This window comes from Penaeus vannamei, chromosome 14 (genome assembly GCF_042767895.1).
Source record: "Penaeus vannamei isolate JL-2024 chromosome 14, ASM4276789v1, whole genome shotgun sequence".
NCBI classification, from domain to species: Eukaryota; Metazoa; Arthropoda; class Malacostraca; order Decapoda; family Penaeidae; genus Penaeus; species Penaeus vannamei.
In genome coordinates, this window is record NC_091562.1 from 5338786 (window position 1) to 5351285 (window position 12500).

At 46.2% G+C, this 12500-nt stretch overlaps 1 protein-coding gene across 3 annotated transcripts in view; it reads left to right on the forward strand.

Annotated features, from left to right (window-relative positions):
* Positions 1-10531, forward strand: part of Duox (dual oxidase) — a 210217-nt gene extending 199686 nt beyond the window's left edge. For all 3 annotated transcript variants that reach the window (XM_070129643.1, XM_070129645.1, XM_070129644.1), the window contains 12 exons: positions 1-460; positions 862-1037; positions 3492-3655; positions 3913-4103; positions 4379-4562; positions 4788-4956; positions 5298-5435; positions 5878-6088; positions 8342-8506; positions 9295-9450; positions 9691-9819; positions 10317-10531. The exon at positions 1-460 is cut by the window's left edge and continues 272 nt beyond it. In XM_070129643.1, coding sequence (XP_069985744.1) covers positions 1-460; positions 862-1037; positions 3492-3655; positions 3913-4103; positions 4379-4562; positions 4788-4956; positions 5298-5435; positions 5878-6088; positions 8342-8506; positions 9295-9450; positions 9691-9819; positions 10317-10445 — 2272 coding nt within the window. In that variant the 3' untranslated portion in view covers positions 10446-10531. The remainder of the gene's footprint in view (positions 461-861; positions 1038-3491; positions 3656-3912; positions 4104-4378; positions 4563-4787; positions 4957-5297; positions 5436-5877; positions 6089-8341; positions 8507-9294; positions 9451-9690; positions 9820-10316) is intronic.
* The last annotated feature ends 1969 nt before the right edge of the window (positions 10532-12500 follow it).

The window sequence follows — 12500 nt, forward strand, 5'->3', positions numbered from 1 at the left end:
GGTGCAGACCAACAAGGAGCAGATGCTGGCCAACGCCGAGACGAAGGAGCGCCGCACGAAGCGCCTCGAGCACTTCTTCCGCGAGGCCTACGAGCTCACCTTCGGCCTCAAGCCCGGCGAGAAGCGCAAGCTCGAGGACGCCGCCAGCGACGTCGTGATGGTGATGCGGACGTCGCTGTCCAAGAAGGAGTTCGCCGGCGCGCTCGGCATGAAGCCCGACGACATCTTCGTGCGCCGCATGTTCAACATCGTCGACAAAGATGGCGACGGACGCATCTCCTTCCAGGAATTCCTGGACACCGTGGTGCTCTTCAGCAAGGGCTCCACCGACGACAAGCTGCGCATCATCTTCGACATGTGCGACAACGACCGAAACGGCGTCATCGACAAGACCGAGCTCTCCGAGATGCTCCGCTCGCTGGTGGAGATCGCCAAGACCAACACGGTCAGCAACGAGGAGGTAAGACCTTCGGGGAGGGGCAGAGGTGCCGGGAGGGGAAGGAGGGGAAACAAGAATGTAACCGGGAGGGGAAGGGCTACTGGGACTAGAACCGGGAAGGGGAAGGGGAAGGATAACTAAGAGGTACCGGGATTGGGGCTGAGGTGTGAAGTGGCAAGGGTTCCAGAAATGGGACCAGAAGGTGGAGAGGGAACTGGAACCGGGAAAGAAAAGGCAGGGGCAGTGGGACTGGGACTAGGCGGAGGAGGAGGAGGCAAAGGAGTAACTACGAAGAAGGGGGAAGCTATGAGGAGCTTCCATGGTCAAAGACGGTCACAGCACCGTGGTTCCCTTTCCATTGCATGCCATTACCCCCTATCGAGAGACCGCCCTCAGCCAACCTCTGCTTCTGCGTCCCACAGGTCGAGGAGCTGATCAACGGCATGTTCAGCTCGTCGGGCATCAACCACAAGGAATCGCTCACCTACGACGACTTCAAGCTGATGATGCGCGAGTACAAGGGAGACTTCATCGCCATCGGCCTCGACTGCAAGGGCGCCAAACAGAACTTCCTCGACACGTCCACCAACGTCGCCAGGTAGGACGGGTGGAAAGAGCGTCGTTTAGACGGGCTCCTCGTCTGTCTTCTCCCCTTTTTTTTCCCCAGTTTGAAATCGTCGTTCTTTCTTCTTTTGCTCTTTCCCCTTTTAGAACCTCCTATAAATACTTTTTCACGCCTCTTTGGTGACGTGTTCTGGCGCGGGAACAGGTGGGGTTGGGAAGCAGTTTCGGGAACCTTGTTGCCGTCGAGGTCGCTCTTTGTTCGCCGTGGAAAGTGGGGAGAGGGAGAGGGGCTGTAGCAATAATGTTAAGGTGATAATAAAGTAATAATGAAAATACCTGCAATAGTGATGATGATATTGATAATGATGATAATTATGATATTAAAGAAATAATGATAAAAATAATAAGAATAAGAATCACATAGATCAAAGTGATAAAGATAGTAATAAGATAAAACGGAGGAAGAGCCGGAGGAGAGCGCAGGCGGGGGGGGGGGGAGAGGGGTAGTAGAAGGGAAGGCCAGAGGGAAGGGACTAGGAGGGGGGAGGGGGGCCAGGGCGACGCGAAGACGTTTGCTCGACGCCCTTTTCTCGTCCTGAACGCGTTGGAAGCAAGGCGTGCTTTTGGTCAGTCTTCATCATCATTGATCTTGCCGTCATCTAGTGTGGTCGCTCTATCACCTTCACTATCCGTCTTAATGATTATTTCGGTTAGTTCCATCCCGTTTTCTGTCGGTGATTCACGCAGAGCTTTGGAGTTGGGGCACTAAACTATTTTGTTTTATAGTTAGTGTGATTTTTTGGGGAAATGCATTCATATTGTAGATATAGAAATACTTTTTAAAAAAATTTCTCATGCCCTTGACCTTAAGGAGAATCTCCTGGGTCTCGAACCTGTTCCCTCGACGTCAGATGACCTCTTTTCGCGACCTGTGATAGACCATGGCTCACCCTATCCTGCATTAACCTAAGGTCACCTTTGTTCTCTCTTTCCTCGTCCTTCTCTTCTAACCCATTTTTAAAAATAACCCCTGTGCTAACCCCCCAAAAAGAGACGATTAGATTTTGTACTAAACCCATTACCCATAGCTTATAACCCATAGATTATAACCCATAACCCATAGCCAAGGTAGCATAAAACATTTATTTAGGCATGTACGAGCTTGTATGTGTTTAATTCTTTTTTCTTAACGCTAACGAAACTAACCTGTGCTGACCTAACCCTGCTTGTGTGACCTCAACCAACGGCGCTGACACTAACCCTTCTGCTGCTGACAACCGCTCGTGCTGACTACTCCCGATGCTGACATAACCCCTGGTGTGCGTGCTGACACCTCGGACCTCCTGCTCCACCACCGCCGCAGCAAGAGGTACAGCCACGGTACACCCATGGTACACACACGGTACAGGGCGAGGGCGTCGAGGTTCGAGTACCTCCTCCGCCCGAGCTGATTGCATGGCGGGTGTTGTTGGGTGTCCGGTGTACTTGTCGACTTTCGTAGTTCATTCTCGACGAGTGTTATTTTTGTTCTTTACGTAATTTGTTGATTTATGTCTTTTTTGATTTATGTCTTTTTTGGTTCATTTACTGTGTTTTTTTATTGTTCATTTATTCATTTGTTAATTTATGTTTTTTTTTAGTTCATTCACTGTCTCGATGAGTGTTTTTGTATTATTAATTTATTAATTTGTTAAGTTATGGTGTTTTTTAATCAGGAGTGACGATATATAACATGGATGTATATTTTTTCACGATCGTAGGATAAGTTACACGAATATGCAATCCAGTAAAGCGACTCGTCACTATTTTTTAATGAATCAGATAAATTCTTAAGGACATGAGGAACTTTAATGCTCAAGTTGGAGGAACTTGTTATGTCATAGAACTAAAATTAAGTCTTAAATAAACCAAGGGGATGTGGTAATTGCGACATGATATCGTACTTTTGTAAATGGAAATAAAAAAAATGAGGATGAGGTAGAAGTGAAGTAAAAGACGGTAATAAAATAGAGTACATGAGATAAAATGGGAGGTTTTGTAAATAGGGACAACGGGAAAAGTCTTAAGAAATATGTAGGAATAAAAACTCGTGATCTTGAAGTGAAAATGGAAATGATAATGGAAATAGATATCTAGAAATTTGCAAACAAGAAGTAGTAGGATGAATAAACTAACAGATTATGCGTAGCCGTATTAAGGTATTTCCGCAGACGTGACCGCGAACAAATACAAATTGATATTAATCTCTCTCTCTCTCTCTCTCTCTCTCTCTCTCTCTCTCTCTGTCTCTCTCTCTCTCTCTCTCTCTCTCTCTCTCTCTCTCTCTCTCTCTCTCTCTCTCCCTCCCTCTCCCCCTTTCCCTTTCCCTCTCCCTCTCCCTCCCCTTTCCCTCACCCTCCCTCCCCAAATCTCTACCCCTCTCTCTCCCAATCTCGCTCTTTCTCCCTCTCTCCCTCTTTCTCCCTCTCCCTCCCTCTTTCTCCCTCAGGATGGCGAGCTTCCACATCTCCGAGGTCATGAACAGGAACCAGCATTGGATGATGAAGAAGTACAACTCCCTGGCGACCTTCCTGGAAGAGAACAGGCAGAACGTTTTCTACCTTTTCGTCTTCTACGTGATCACCATTGCTCTGTTCTGCGAGCGGTTCATACGTGAGTTTTGAGAACGAGGTTATGGGGTTATGATAATGGATGTTGTTATTGCCGTTTTTTTATGATGCTATACTTTATATTTAAAAGGTATACGTTTTTAGTATCTTTGTTATATGTTTATTATTTATATGTACCCATCCATCCATCTATCTATCTACCCACTCACGCACCTATCCACCCATCCATCCATCCGCCCCTCCCTCTTCCCTCCTCTCTCCATCCACCCATCCATTAATCCATTCCCTACCTCTCCGCAGACTACTCCTTCATGGCGGAGCACACCGACCTCCGACACATCATGGGCGTGGGCATCGCCATCACGAGGGGCGCCGCCGCTTCCCTGTCCTTCTGCTACTCGCTGCTTCTGCTCACGATGTCCAGGAACCTCATCACCAAGCTCAAGGACTTCAGTTTCCAGCAGTACATTCCTCTGGACTCGCACATCCAGGTGGGTTTTCGGCTCGTGCTGTGTTGCGACGTCAGGTGCAGGTGCTGCCTTTTTGTGTGGTATTGTGTTCTCATAAATGGGATGATTGTCTTTAATGAGAATTTGTGTCTTTTTAAAGGAGGGCACGATTTTTTAAAAAGATTTTGTTTGCATATTTTATTATAACCTAGGCATTTATCCTGATAAACATTAGGATTTTTGATGCTATGCTGTCGGTTCCGCTTAAAATCTGATGATTTTACGTCCAAATCCGTTTTCTCTCCATCCGCGAACAGTTCCACAAGATCGTCGCGTGCACGGCGCTGTTCTTCAGTATTCTTCACAGCTGCGGCCACTTGGTCAACTTCTACCACGTTTCGACGCAGCCGGTGGAGAACCTCAGGTGTCTGACGCAGGAAATCTCCTTCGCCTCCGACCAGAAGCCGACCGTGGGCTACTGGCTCTTCCAGACCATCACAGGTGGGTGCTCGGGGCGGCGCTGTGTCGTCGGCAGGGCTTGGGGGGGGATTCGCGTCTGTAATGTTGGACGGAATGTATTTTAATTTTCTAGAGTTAAAGTGGGCAAAGTGGGTGTTTGCAAGCTATCGGTTTCACGAGGTCACACTTTTTTATTTCTACTCTAGCTTTGACAAACAACAATAATATCAACGTGGCCAACGTATAACACGTTACTGTCCCTAACAGGTCTGACTGGCGTAATGCTGTTCATTATCATGTGCATCATCTTCATCTTCGCGCACCCGATCATACGAAGGAAGGCGTACAAGTTCTTCTGGGCTGCACATCAGCTCTACATCCTGCTTTACATCCTCAGTCTGCTGCACGGACTTGCTCGTCTCACGGGGGCACCCAGGTCCGTATCGACGCCCCTTTTCGCTTTCCTTTTTGTTCTGTTACATATTCTGTTATTATCGTGTTTGTGGATCTGGATTTAGGGATATATATCACTGCTGTTATTGAGTTTGATGTGCTTAGATGTATTTACGTTCTGGTATTCCACCCCGAGCTGATGTTTAGGAAATGATATTCATCACTCAGTAATTATTTTTTTAGGTTCTAGTTTAAAAATGTCTTTATCATGACGCTTTATTTTTCTTTTACTTTATCATGAAGTACAAAGCTACAACAATTCTCACCATGTTCTAAAAAATCACACTCTTTTACATGTTACATTTTTTGTATCTATTTATCTAGGTTCTGGATCTTCTTCGTCGGCCCGGGCATCATTTACACGCTGGACAAGATCATCAGTCTTCGCACACGCTATATGGAATTGGATATCATTGAGACGGAATTGCTGCCCTCGGACGTGGTCAAGGTCAAGTTCTACAGGTGAGGTTGACGTCTTTAGTGGGTCGCTGTTGCTCTGTAGGGTCGCGCTTGAGAGGGGGGTTCTGGGGGCATGAGTCTGCGTCTCTTCTCGTCTCCATGTCAACCAGGAGTCGAAATCTGGGACAGAAAGGTGCCTTATTAGTTAGAATAAAGGTAAGAGAGGTATCCTTTTAGTACGAGTCAAGGATAGAAAGGTGACATGTGGTCAGAATCATACCTAGTCCTTCTTGAAAGTCCGTTTACTGCTTTTCTTCCCTTGTTTCCTGGTTGAGTGGGATTTTCTCTTTAACAATAAGAAAAAAAGCTTTTGAGTTTGCATGGATGCGAGTTTATAGTTGAATACATTTATACGAGTGCATAATTACAAGTACAGCATTAGGCAGTACATGTATATACGAGTGCACGCTTCTGTGCCCCTATTTAATTCGGTTTTTCTCCCCAGGCCTCCCAACTTCAAGTACCTGAGCGGCCAGTGGGTTCGCCTCAACTGCACCGCTTTCCGGCAGTCAGAGTACCATTCCTTCACCCTCACCTCGGCGCCTCACGAGAACTTCCTGTCGTGCCACATCAAAGCCCAAGGACCGTGGACGTGGAAGCTCAGGAAGTTCTTCGATCCTCATAATTATGTTCACGATGAGGAGAATCCGCCCAAGGTTAGTTGAAGGTGGTGAAGAGACGAAACAGAGCTTGGTTCTTCGGGGGAAAACTAGTTCTTTTTAATGTGTCCTAACATTATCACGTTGGTTGGATATAGAAAAGGACAGTTTAAGCGTTCTGAAATGAGGTTCATTTCTTTTTGGAACGTGAAGCTCTCAAGTCATATTAAGGTTATTGAATAACTGAAAAAAAAAGTTTTCACAAATTACAAACGGGAGATATTGATAATATCAGAAGGATATGATGCATTTCATTCCGAACGTGAGACCATCACATCATTAAGGCCCCACACATCGTCCCCTTCCCTCCCCTTTTCGTGGCCCTTACGTCATGTGATAACCAAGCCCAAGGACCTCCTTATGAGTCCTCCCTCGCCTCGCTCCTCACTTAGTCCTCCCTCGCCTCGCTCCTCACTTAGTCCTCCCTCGCCTCGCTCCTCACTTAGTCCTCCCTCGCCTCGCTCCTCACTGAGTCCTCCCTCGCCTCGCTCCTCACTTAGTCCTCCCTCGCCTCGCTCCTCACTTAGTCCTCCCTCGCCTCGCTCCTCACTGAGTCCTCCCTCGCCTCGCTCCTCACTTAGTCCTCCCTCGCCTCGCTCCTCACTGAGTCCTCCCTCGCCTCGCTCCTCACTTAGTCCTCCCTCGCCTCGCTCCTCACTTAGTCCTCCCTCGCCTCGCTCCTCACTGAGTCCTCCCTCGCCTCGCTCCTCACTTAGTCCTCCCTCGCCTCGCTCCTCACTGAGTCCTCCCTCGCCTCGCTCCTCACTTAGTCCTCCCTCGCCTCGCTCCTCACTTAGTCCTCCCTCGCCTCGCTCCTCACTTAGTCCTCCCTCGCCTCGCTCCTCACTTAGTCCTCCCTCGCCTCGCTCCTCACTTAGTCCTCCCTCGCCTCGCTCCTCACTGAGTCCTCCCTCGCCTCGCTCCTCACTTAGTCCTCCCTCGCCTCGCTCCTCACTGAGTCCTCCCTCGCCTCGCTCCTCACTTAGTCCTCCCTCGCCTCGCTCCTCACTTAGTCCTCCCTCGCCTCGCTCCTCACTGAGTCCTCCCTCGCCTCGCTCCTCACTTAGTCCTCCCTCGCCTCGCTCCTCACTGAGTCCTCCCTCGCCTCGCTCCTCACTTAGTCCTCCCTCGCCTCGCTCCTCACTGAGTCCTCCCTCGCCTCGCTCCTCACTTAGTCCTCCCTCGCCTCGCTCCTCACTTAGTCCTCCCTCGCCTCGCTCCTCACTGAGTCCTCCCTCGCCTCGCTCCTCACTTAGTCCTCCCTCGCCTCGCTCCTCACTTAGTCCTCCCTCGCCTCGCTCCTCACTTAGTCCTCCCTCGCCTCGCTCCTCACTTAGTCCTCCCTCGCCTCGCTCCTCACTTAGTCCTCCCTCGCCTCGCTCCTCACTTAGTCCTCCCTCGCCTCGCTCCTCACTTAGTCCTCCCTCGCCTCGCTCCTCACTGAGTCCTCCCTCGCCTCGCTCCTCACTTAGTCCTCCCTCGCCTCGCTCCTCACTGAGTCCTCCCTCGCCTCGCTCCTCACTTAGTCCTCCCTCGCCTCGCTCCTCACTTAGTCCTCCCTCGCCTCGCTCCTCACTTAGTCCTCCCTCGCCTCGCTCCTCACTTAGTCCTCCCTCGCCTCGCTCCTCACTTAGTCCTCCCTCGCCTCGCTCCTCACTTAGTCCTCCCTCGCCTCGCTCCTCACTTAGTCCTCCCTCGCCTCGCTCCTCACTTAGTCCTCCCTCGCCTCGCTCCTCACTTAGTCCTCCCTCGCCTCGCTCCTCACTGAGTCCTCCCTCGCCTCGCTCCTCACTTAGTCCTCCCTCGCCTCGCTCCTCACTGAGTCCTCCCTCGCCTCGCTCCTCACTTAGTCCTCCCTCGCCTCGCTCCTCACTTAGTCCTCCCTCGCCTCGCTCCTCACTTAGTCCTCCCTCGCCTCGCTCCTCACTTAGTCCTCCCTCGCCTCGCTCCTCACTTAGTCCTCCCTCGCCTCGCTCCTCACTTAGTCCTCCCTCGCCTCGCTCCTCACTTAGTCCTCCCTCGCCTCGCTCCTCACTGAGTCCTCCCTCGCCTCGCTCCTCACTTAGTCCTCCCTCGCCTCGCTCCTCACTGAGTCCTCCCTCGCCTCGCTCCTCACTTAGTCCTCCCTCGCCTCGCTCCTCACTTAGTCCTCCCTCGCCTCGCTCCTCACTTAGTCCTCCCTCGCCTCGCTCCTCACTTAGTCCTCCCTCGCCTCGCTCCTCACTTAGTCCTCCCTCGTCTCGCCCGCAGATCCGTCTGGAAGGTCCCTTCGGCGGCGGCAACCAAGACTGGTACAAGTTCGAGGTCGCGGTGATGGTCGGCGGAGGCATCGGAGTCACGCCCTACGCCTCCATCCTCAACGATCTGGTCTTCGGAACGTCGACGAACCGCTACTCGGGGGTTTCGTGTAAGAAGGTGGGTGGAAATATTGATTGGAGTATATTTTTCATCAAAAAGTTGTAAGATTGTTGTGTGTTTGGTGTGTTGTTGAAGGAGTGCAGGATTGCTGGTTTGTGTTTTGTTGTTTAGAGGGTACACAAAGGTTGTGTATTGAGGCTATTCTCTTATTGCTTTGAGGTAAGCTTCGTTGATTTGGTGTTTTCGTTGTGTCTTTTTCCTCATTTAGAATCGTCCAGTTAGTCTTATATATGAATACTAAGATGTATATTTATACAATATACATCGTCATGAACTGTTGAAAATCAGTGCTATTTCCCTATTTATGACAAGGAAATTAGACATATATAAATATATAAATATAGTTTCTTTAAATAAGCAAATTGTTGATTTTTATATACAGTTACTGTATAGAATAAAACATTGAAATGTCTGGCAAAACACACAAAAAAACAATATCTCGGCACCAACGTATGGCACTTACATTGAATTTACATGTATATAGAACTGTTTCAAATATAGATACATAAGAAAGTAACTAGTTTTAGACGTGTAGAAGAAGAGGTCGCAGTACGATCTCAAGTTCTGCAGAAATAGATATATATAACTATCATCTATATTTTACGGTGCACAATCCCAATGAAAAGAAATGCCTATAATCTATCTCAGTTCCTAGATAGATTATAGAATTAAGACGAAGAAAGGACTACATATATCATCAAACTTTAAAGGACACGAGAAAAAAAAATATTTCGTCACAGATGTTGGAAGTTAGGTGTTATAACTGATTCATCTTTCTATTACAGGTGTATTTCCTGTGGATTTGCCCGACGCACCGTCAGTTCGAATGGTTCATTGATGTGCTGCGTGATGTGGAGCGGAAGGATGTCACCAACGTCTTGGAAATGCACATCTTCATCACCCAGTTCTTCCACAAGTTTGATTTGAGAACGACGATGCTGGTGAGTCTTTTTGGCAGAAGATATTCCGTACTGTCGGTGCTTCAGATGGGCGGAGTACACTCATTTGTACTTGGGTGTATGCTTTATTACAGCAAAAAAAACTTACGCAGGATTATGATATGAAATAGACCCAATAAGAAAGTTTGAATACTTTTGCAAGATCCTGTGAAATCAATCCATCATTTTTTATTACATTTGGGCTCTTCAAATGGTTTGGCCTAAGCTGTGTCTCTTTTTCAGTATATTTGCGAGAACCACTTCCAGCGACTGAGCAAACGGAGCATGTTCACTGGACTGAAAGCCATCAATCACTTCGGCCGGCCTGATATGACGTCCTTCCTGAAGTTTGTGCAAAAGACGCATAACTACGTAAGTTTGCCTTCGGGCTGTCAGATCTTTTCCGTCGCAGTAACTTTGTTGTGTTACTTGCCAGCTGGCTCCGACCATTTCAGCTTCTTGTATCAAAGAGTATTCGGCGTGTGTGAGAGCAGGTTTTTTTTTCATTCTGTTATGGTTTAATAATATTTATTTTATTTTCTGTAATCCTGGCCAATCGATTTTTCAGCGTTATTCAGTGAATCAGGTCTTGGATATTTTTATCTACAGGTTCTTCCCGCTCATTTCCTTATCACTTTTGGTGATATCAGGACTTTTTCGATAAGGTCGTTTTGTTCTTGTTTTTCAAAAGTAATTGTGAGTCACAGATCTATCTTTCTAAATACAACACACGGTCACAGATTTAGCTCTCTGAATATAATTCTCGGTTCACTGGTTTAAATTTCTGAGTATAATTGTCGGCCGACCGATTTAGCTTTCTGAATATAATTTCAGGTCTCTCTGACATTGCTCTCCTGCCCTTATTTCAGGTCTCTAAAATCGGCGTGTTCAGCTGTGGTCCGAACCCCCTCACGAAGAGCGTGAGCACGGCCTGTGAGAACGTGAACCGGGGTCGTCGTCTGCCATACTTTATACATCACTTCGAAAACTTCGGCTAAGCGTGTACATAGGAGGTCTATTATGATGTATCTTGTCGTTTTAGAAAATATAATAGAGGAGAAAAGAAAGATAGAAGGTTGGGGACCAAAAAAAAAAAAAAAGGAAAAAAAAGAAAAAAAGGCTAATCTTCAAAGCTTGTTTTCCATACCGTGACACTTGTGTATTATTAGCATTCTTTATGTGGCTGCTTTGTCACTGTGTCGACTTCGCAGCTCTTCGTCTAGGCTCTCTCTTTCTTTCCCTCCTTCCCTCTCCCCCTCTCTCCCTCCCTCCTCCTATCCTCCCCAGCCTCTCTCCCTCCCCCCTCCTGTCCTCCCCAGCCTCTCTCCCTACCCCCTCCTGTCCTCCCCAGCCTCTCTCCCTACCCCCTCCTGTCCTCCCCAGCCTCTCTCCCTCCCCCCTCCTGTCCTTCCTTCCCTCTCTCCCTTCCTCCTTCCTTCCCTTTCTCTTTCGCTCCCCCTCTTTTCCTCTTGCCTCTTGGCTTAACACGTGCTATCTTGTCATATGAATCTAGAACAATGATGTACTTGTCTACTGCATAGTGTTTGTTATGATCATTATATTTCGTATGATTATGGTTAATTGATTTTAGTATATTATTGTTCCCTCTTTATGATCATAATTACTGTTTATTTTCATTATTATATTATTTTATTATTACTTTCTCTATTTTTATTTCTATTGATATAATTAACTTCGAATACCGTGCTGTTGACATCATCATCAGTACCATGGTTACTATCATTATGATTATGAACGATGTCTCTTCCACTTTTGTATTATTATTATCATCATTCTATGTGATAGCTTGACTCATTTTCCTTACCGAGGTGCGAACGACAATCTAGATGCGAGTTTTATAAGGACGCCTTTGACGGTTGTGTTATATTTAGTATGGGAACGACACACACTCCCCTCACGCTGATGGAGAACCACGATGGGAAAAAACAACAACAGTATTCAACATATAACCTCTAGCACAAGAATGCGGTTGGGTGGGGGAGAAACTTTGTCCATTTTTTTAATCAATGACAATTTATCCTATGTTGAGCGGTGAGCAGTTTTACTACGAGAAAGATCACTGAATGGGATAACTCGATGTATATTTGCGTAGCGTTGTTGCCATTCGTATAGAACTGGTAGTATGAGAGAATAGTCAAGATCGCTCACATTCAACAAGTTATAATGTGATAATTGCAGGAGTAACTATTGTATCCTGCTGTAGATGATGTTTGTCTTTAGTTCTGCTTCTCATTTTGTGTGTATGTATGAGGTTTTATTATGCTTGTAAGAAATGATATGAATGTTAAGTTATGTAAAGAAAGTATCTTGTGTAAAGTGCTTGTGGTTGTGCAATATTATTTTATTTGTAGTAATATTTTACGAAGAAAATCTCTCTAGTGTAATATCTACTAACCCATGCAATATTTTTGTAATAGTTCTTGGTTGTTAAAAAATATATTAATAACTCTTCTGTCTATGATGAATCAGAATAATTCCGAGGTTTTTTTTTCATTCTTGTAAAGTATTTACTCTACATTTTTTTTTACATCTTGTATCTTCTTTGGTAAGTTTTAGGGAACTTGATTAATAAAACATGGAAAAAATCTTAAGGTTTGAATATCCTTGGATCAGTTTGGGTTCCTGACATCTGATGATTTGAAAAATCCTACTTTTTAAAAACAATAATACAAAAGTTAGCAATCTACTTTGTACTGATTAATAAAGTTGTAAAATATCAGATAACATTGGCAGTTGACTTAAGGAAATCTACTTATCGTATGTAAAGTTGTAAGGAAATCTACTTATCGTATGTAAAGTTGTAGTGATCAGTCCTTATAAAATACGCGTATTCTTATTTCTGATTAACATATTCTATGTCTATGTGTTGCTTTTAAAGAAGTATATGATTTGATAAGTGATTACCAATGTGCTCCAATCTTTACTCAAAGAATGAGGAAAAGATTTGGAAAAAAAAAAGAAAATCAAATTGCTATTGGGCTGGTTAGAAATAGTGGAAATTTTCACGTGCATTGCTAGCTACCTACAGGATT